We start from the raw sequence: 8,102 nt of genomic DNA, 5'->3' as shown, positions 1-8,102 counted from the left end.
CGTCATAATGAAAGGTGATTAAAAGGCGTACAACCCCTTTAAGGGCATTAAACGCAGCAGAGAATATCAGTGAGCGCTAATTTGCGCATCATTTCAGAACTGTACCTTTTAAAACAACCCACCACCCCACAAATGATCGCTACCGGGCAAAATCCTCCATTACTCGTGTATCTTTAAACGCTCAGTTACACACACAAACACTAGAGGGCAGTATCGTTCCTGTTTCCGCCGCCAGGGCCTTCCTCGTTGTGCGGCGGCCTGATTTGATGACGTAAGCGCACGCGCCGGAAGTTATAGTCGCCCGAGTGCCGAGCGTTGGATTCCGCGCTGTTTGTAGTTGTGTACAACGCTAAAGCTGGCTCTCACGGCGAAACTGGAGAAGATGGCGGTGGAATCGCGGGTGACGCAGGAGGAGATAAAAAAAGAACCGGAGAAGCCCATAGATAGGGAGAAGGTAACGGGGCGGGTTATTAGAGTGGATTGTATGGGGGAGTCTCACAGGTCTTTGCTCAGATACAGTCACAGGCTTAATTAGACTTGTCTTTCCACAATACACTGCACGTCATGTGACTGAAATACACACTGGGGTCTCTCAGCAGAAACGACTCGGCTTTTGAGTAGTTAAAGGAGAAGTAAACCCTAAAAATGAGCAGGGCAAGGAAAGCTAATATTTTAACTTAAAGGACCTTTTAGTTTGTTAGGGTTACTCCACACGAGGAGATGCGGGGAGATTTTGTCGCCTGGCGACTAATCGCCTCGTTTTTTGAGCGACTATCTCCCCGAACTGCCTCAGCGTTTTTCCCCATAGGCTACAATGCAAAGTCGCCTGCGATAATGCAAACGCGGCGATGCGTTTTCAATAGTCGCCTAAGTTGCCTCACTGGGAGATAGTCGCTCAAAAGGCGATTAGTCGCCAGGCGACAAAATCTCCCCGTGTGGCCTTACCCTTATAGAAAGGCTAATTCTAAGCAACTTTTCAATTAGTCTTCATTATTTCTTTTTTTTATAGTGTTTGAAATATTTGTTACGAATTTTTCCAGCTTCCAAATAAAAAACAAATGCTCTGTTTTGTTACTTTTTCATTACTCACATTTCTATTCAGTCCTCTCCTATACATATACCAGTCTTTTATCCAAATCAGTGGATGGTTGCTAGGGTAAATCAGACCCTAGCAACCAGATGGCTGACACTGCAAACTGGAGAGCCGCTGAATTAAAAGCTAAAGAAGTCACAAACCACAAATAATAAAAACCAATTGCAAATTGTCTCAGAATATCTCTCTCTACATTATACTAAAAGTTAATTTAAAGGTGAACAACCCCTTAAAAGCACCAGCAGTTCAGCGTTTCTGTAACAGCAATGGCCCATGCCCTCAAAGCTGCTCATCATGTTGCGATGTGTTGGGGTCGGTGGCACTGCACATGCTCAGTGGGCTCTGGGCAATTGGTAAGAAGACAATTAGTTTCTCCGGTTATATAGGCTGATGCTACAAGGCTGATTATTACATTCCAATGCACAGGTGTATGAGCTGCCAAGTAATTACTAATCAGCCTTATATTGTGACATTTCTATTCTATGTGTACTGTATATTGTGAGTGGGTCCCTAAGCTCAGTAAGTGACAGCAGCACAGAGCATGTGCAGTGAATCAGCAGAAAAGAAGATGGGGAGCTACTGGGGCATCTTTGGAGACACAGATCTTTACTGCTAAAGGGCTGTGGTTGCTTTGGGCTGGTACAGAAGCACAAAACCTAATGTACAGCATTTCTAGCTACTTCTTTGTCAGGCTTTACTTTTCCATTAACCTGCCAAGTCCCAAATATCCACCATCCAGTCTAGTGTTCAGAAACCCATCCCATACTGACACTGCAGCAATTACAGTTTAATTTAACCGTTGCCATTTGCTTTCTAGACCTGCCCTCTTCTCTTGAGGGTTTTCACAACAAATAATGGGAGACATCATAGGATGGATGAATTTTCTCGGGGAAACGTGCCATCCAGTGAGCTACAGATCTACACCTGGTGAGATACATTAGTGATACATATAAAGGGGAATAGATCCTGTAAGGACAATGTGATTATTCCTGCTCTGCTTCAGACTTACAGAGTACACTACCCTGGTTCAGCAGCCTTATAGTAAGCTTTGCTGTTACCCACGGTTACTGCTCTGCAAAATCTGATAAGACTCTGATTTGAGCCACTAGGCCACCGTAGTTTTTAAAGATATTATGGAAGTGTCTTCCTGAGCTCAGGTTTGGTATTTGGTTCCCACTGTTGCCTTATCTGCTGTGCATTTTTCATTATATGCAATTAGTGAACTTTGGTCTTATTAGTATATTTTATTTAATGTTAATTTATTTTTTTTGCTTTATTGTCTGTAGGATGGATGCCACTCTCAAGGAATTAACAAGCTTAGTTAAAGAAGTTTACCCAGATGCTCGGAAAAAAGGAACTCATTTCAACTTTGCTACTGTCTATCCAGATCCAAAGCGATCAGGCTACAGGTTTGGCTACATTTTAGAATTCTATCTTTATTTCTAATGGGCAAGGCAGAAATCTACGTGCAGCGCTCTCAAAATGCATATCGGTGAATGATCAATCTTCCCAAGTGCCGAGGCTGCTGCAGGAGTGGGGGGAGCAGGAGATCAGAAGGGAGTGCAGTGTTAGAACCAGAGAGACCTGAGAGGTCTATGATTAAGGGGCCCATTTACTTAGCTCGAATGAAGGAATAGAGGAAAAAAACTTCGAATTTCGAATGTTTTTTTTGGCTACTTCGACCATCGAATGGGCTACTTCGACTACGACTTTGAATCGAACGATTCAAACTAAAAATCGTTCGACTATTCCACCATTCAATATAGTCGAAGTACTGTCTCTTTAAAAAAAAAAAACTTCGACCCCCTAGTTTGCCACCTAAAACCTACCGAAGTCAATGTTAGCCTATGGGGAAGGTCCCCATAGGCCCATGGATTAAAATCCTTCGAATCGAACGATTCGAAGGATTTAATCATTTGATCGAACGAATTTCGGTAAATCATTCGACTTCGATATTCGAAGGATTTCAATTCGGCAGTCAAATATCGAGGGTTAATTAACCCTCGATATTCGACCTTAAGTAAATTTGCCCCTATGTGTTTAAGATGAAACACGTAAGGCTTTGGACACAATAAAACTCCTTTTACTTTCAACTGACTGCCTGGTGGAAGTTTGCCTTCATTCAGTGCCTGTTTTTTAAGAAAATTTTAGACCCGATCAGTAAACTCACTCCATTGCCTCAGCAGCCAGACCTTATGCTTAGCTTGCAGGCATCTATCTGGGTGGTTGATAAAGACCTTACTGGGTTATCCTACATAGGGGGGGGGGGGGAATTACAGGCAAAGGAAACAGGAAGCTCTGCTCCTGGTATCCCCCGGCGTCAGTGCTAATCCCTGACTGATGAGTTCCTCTCAGGGTCTCACTAGAGACATCGTGATCCAACCTCCTAGAAGCAGAACAAAAACCAGTACTGTGTAGGGGTAAAGCTGGGCCTAGCGTATCCCCTTAATTTCTTTTTCAAGTGTCCTGTCTCCTGGAGGGCGGAGCTTAACCACGTACATTCCTGTGCATGGTTGCTAGGGCACAGGTTAAATAGTGAATAATAGATAACACCATTATGTTCTACAGAGTTTATTTGCTGTGTAACCTGAGCCTTTTCTGATTTGAATGGCTGCCCCCATTGCTACACAGCAGCTGATTTATATAAACAATAGTGTTTCTGAAGCAAACACACCAGTTTTACCAGTGCAGGGCAACACTACATTATATTTTTATTACTTTATAACACTCATTTTTTGATGTTACTGTAACAGCTACAAGAGATTCCTGGGAAATCCTTTGAAGGTGGTGGTGCAGTGCTCAGAGGAAAGGTACCTGGGCTGGAGTATTTTTCAGTGAAGAGTAGAGGCTCCACAGTTTGGCTGGGGGCACTCTTAAGTGAATTGCCTTTAATTTCACAAAGTATATCCCTCCCCATATAGCCTATGATATATGAAGCCTCCTGTTGATTTGGGAAGCACCCTGGGTCCGTCAGCACCAATGATTACAGTTTGTGTTACTCATGGGTGCCAGAGGCTCACGGTGCATACCATTCAAGTAAAGGGGAAGCTGCTAAATAAAGATAAAGCAGTGTCTGCCTGACCATAATTCTTTTGTCAATGTCTCTTGCAGGGTGAAGGAGATCGGGAGTACAATTTCAGGCAGGAAGGGTTCTGATGACCCCATGACACTTCAATCACAGAGATTTCAGATCGGAGATTATCTGGACATAGCGATCACACCTCCAAACAGAGCTCCGCCTCCTTCAGGGCGCATGAGACCCTATTAATACACATTTGAATTTAATTTTTCTAAAGTGGACTTTAGAAAAAGTGGTTTTGTGAAATGTTTTAAGGTCCTGAAAAAGCAACACTCTTCAGTTTCAATTAATTTGATCTTCTGCATTTTAAAATCTTATAAAGCGTTTTTTGTTTTTTTTTTCTTAAACTTTGTGTGTGATTATTTAGTAATAAGTAGAAAATGTGCAGGAGAGGAGGCTTTGTACAGAGAAAGTCAAATCTGTTGGTGATATGAGTGTGTCTAAGGAGGAGGCAGCGCAGGAAATGAAGTGCAGATCCTCTCAGAGGGTTAAACAAGGAATAGGCAGAAGAAGCAGGTGCCCAAGTGCTGGGGGCAAGTAGGAGCCTTCTGCAAGTCCAGCCCAGTGAGCAAATGGCTGTTTTATAGAGCTGCTTTGTTCCTCAAATTGCTACGGAGGGAATGTTATTGCCTCCCACATCTTTATATTTACAAATAATCTCACAATATAATGTTCTCTTCCTCAGAAAATCACTTTCTAGCATACATTAAAGGACATATAAACCCCCTTCCACAAAAACGTAGTCTGTAAACAGCCTCTTTGAAATCTTTAGAGAACTGCCACTCTGGTTGTTAAAAGGTTAACAGTAAAGCTGCAGCATCCCCTTAATCAAATAGAAATCCTTCTCCTCCTCTAACCTACTCTGCCCCCTCCCTCAGCAATTTACTTTGGCTGTTGGTTAGTGAGCATGCTCAGTTCTTCTCAGCTTTATAAACACACCCTCCAGTCTAACAGCCAATGAAGCGATAGCATTGCTGGTTCCCATAAAAACCTTTACCCCTATGGCCACATTGTGTTCTTACCCAGAGCAGAGCTTGAAGGAATGATCTGACCACACTGAGCCCTCACTTTGCGCTGACAATCAGGCGACTAGTACAGAAAAGCCTGGGCAGTTGCTGCTGTGACATTTGCTTAGCTGTCAGTTATTCACTATATATTTTGTAGTCTGTTTTATACTGAGAAGACCATTTCATGTTCCTGGTAAAGGCGACTCACAGACAAGCTGTGCAGCTCTTGAATAGAGAGGAGCTCAGTGCCACTTCCTAAATTAATAAGTCAGTGTCTAAATAACCTGGCGACTTTATAACCAAATGAGGATATGAACACTGCAGGTGCTCCGGTATTTATATAATACACAAAAGTCATGAATATCTTTTAAATTATATCCTTATTAACAGTGAGTACTGATGTTATTGGTTATAAACAGTGAGTTCTGATGTCATTTCTGTCACATGACTCACCGAAACTTGTGTATTATAATAAATAAAGTTCCCCCTGTTGCAAAATATGAGGATATTAGAAGTTACCTCGGAGTTCCATGACCTCGTGTTTTTATATGGTCATGAAACTCCTCAGTAACTTATAATATGCTTATATTTTACAAGAGGGGGTACTTTATTCACTATATAATACAAAAGTGCCATGAACATCCTGTAAATTATATCCTTATAAAGAGTGCTTAGTGATGTCATCAGTTATAATCGTAGCTTGTTGATGTCATTTGTCACATGACTCACTGACATTTGTGTATTATAATGTACTTAGATGATATTAGAGGTCACCTCAGCGTTCTATGACCCGTATTTCTGCCTTTGGCCTTGTGCTTTTTATATGGTCGTCAGTATCTTACAATATCCTTATATTTTACAAGAGGGGGTATGCACTATATTACTACTATACACATAGGCACTTACTTAAAGGAACATTTTACCCCCAAAATGAACACTTAAGCAACAGATAGTTCATATCATATTAAGTGGCATATTAAAGAATCTCACCAAACTGGAATATATATTTAAGTAAATCTTTCCCTTTTACATCTCTTGCCTTGAACCATCATTTCGTGATGGTCTGTGTGCTGCCTCAGAGATCACCTGACCAGAAATACTACAACTCTAACTGTAACAGGAAGAAGTGAGGAAGCAAAAGACACAACTCTGTCTGTTAATTGGCTCATGTGACCTAACAAGTATGGTTTGTTGGTATGTTTGTGTGCACAGTGAATCGTACGATCCCAGGGGGCGGCCCTTATTTTTTAAAATGGCAATTTTCTATTTATGATTATTACCCAATGGCACATACTACTAGAAAAGTATATTGTTATGAAAATGGTTTATTTACATGAAGCAGGGTTTACATATGAGCAGTTTTATGCAATATCTTTTTATAGAGACCTACATTGTTTGGGGGTATAGTTTTCCTTTAATATTAGCCAATCTGGTAACATTGACACTGAATGTGAATTAACCTATTGCCTCAAGTTGGCTGTTCCTCAACTACTTTTAGCCACTCAGCTATTGGACAACTCCACCCAATAACTTAAAGGAGAAGGAAAGCTATGGAGGCAGTTTATTGCCAATAGATCAGCTGCAATAGTGCAAGCTAGAATGCTATATTTATTCTGTAGAATGTTTTTCCATACCTCAGTAAACAGCTCTAGAAGCTCTTGGTTTGTTTAGGATAACAGCTGATTTAGTTTGGTGTGACATCACTTCCTGCCCGAGTCTCTCCCTGCTCACTTATAGCTCTGGGCTCAGATTACAGCAGAGAAGGGGGAGGGGAGAGGAGTAAACTGAGCATGCTCATGCCCGGGGCAATGAGGTTTAAGCTGAAGGCAGGAAGTCTGATACAGAAGCCCATGAGTACACAATAGAAGGAAAGAAATGCTGTTTCTTTTGACATAGGACTCAGAGCAGCATTACTTTGAGGCTTTACTGGTATATTTAGGTGGACCTTTTTGATAAGGCTTACTTAGTTTTATCCTTTCCTTCTCCTTTAAATTGTAACTAATGCCTGTCTTATCCACAGCTGCTAGTACAGTATAGGGGGCTATCTTGGCTCTTATGTGCCGGTGCTAATGAAAAAGTAAGTTCAGATTAAACTGGTAAGATAAATGTGATTGAGAAATAAGACACTGGGGGGCAGATTTACATAGGGTCGAATATCGAGGGGTCGAAGGATTTACCGCAAATAGTTCGAACGATTTTTCTTCGACCTAAAAAAAATTAGAAAGCCTATGGGGACCGTCCCCATAGGCTAACATTGCACTTCGGTAGCTTTTAGGTGGCGAAGTAGGGGGTCAAAGTTTTTTTTTAAAGAGACAGTACTTTGACTATCGAATAGTCGAACGATTTTTAGTTTGAAATCGTTCGATTCGAAGTCGTAGTCGAAGGTGCCAATTCGATGGTCGAAGTAGCCAAAAAGATCATTTGAAATTCAAAGTTTTTTTTATTCTATTCCTTCACTCGAGCTAAGTAAATGGGCCCCTAAGTTTGCCCAGGGGCAGTAACGCAGAGCAACCATTCAGCAGGCAGCATTAACTAGTTATCTGCCTTAAAGCAAACAACTTATTTGTTACTGCTCTTGGGCAAACTTAGGGCCTTTAATTCAATATGGGGCTTGTCTTATGGTCCATAGTTACTGCTCACCAGCATTGGCTTATAATTTCCTGTTCTGCCATGAATTTCTTAAGTTTATTCTTCCCTTATGTTACTACCGGGTGGAGCTGTGCAGAGTAATAGTTCAGCGGTGCAGTGTGTGTGTGAGCCCTGCGTTTTACCCATATTTTTGAAGTTCCATCATTAATTATATCTGATGTTCATTCATTTGATAGTCCGTTGCATTTGCTTCAATGCTGGATAAATGACAGGTCACATCCTTCTGGAATGTTAATTCAAAGCAAATCTATAAACCACAAAACTGCTGCTTACA

At 41.4% G+C, this 8,102-nt stretch overlaps 1 protein-coding gene across 1 annotated transcript; it reads left to right on the top strand.

The window, feature by feature from the left end:
• The first annotated feature begins 222 nt into the window (after window positions 1–222).
• sap18.L (Sin3A associated protein 18kDa L homeolog) lies at window positions 223–4,519 on the top strand. The gene is made up of 4 exons (XM_018247736.2): window positions 223–454; window positions 1,911–2,020; window positions 2,380–2,502; window positions 4,205–4,519. The coding sequence occupies exons 1-4, from the start codon at window positions 383–385 to the stop codon at window positions 4,359–4,361; spliced, it is 462 nt and encodes a 153-aa protein (XP_018103225.1). The 5' UTR covers window positions 223–382; the 3' UTR covers window positions 4,362–4,519.
• Window positions 4,520–8,102: the final 3,583 nt, after the last annotated feature.

The sequence above is a fragment of the Xenopus laevis genome, chromosome 2L (assembly GCF_017654675.1).
Source record: "Xenopus laevis strain J_2021 chromosome 2L, Xenopus_laevis_v10.1, whole genome shotgun sequence".
Taxonomy (NCBI): Eukaryota; Metazoa; Chordata; class Amphibia; order Anura; family Pipidae; genus Xenopus; species Xenopus laevis.
This window is presented reverse-complemented; position numbering and strand designations above follow the sequence as displayed.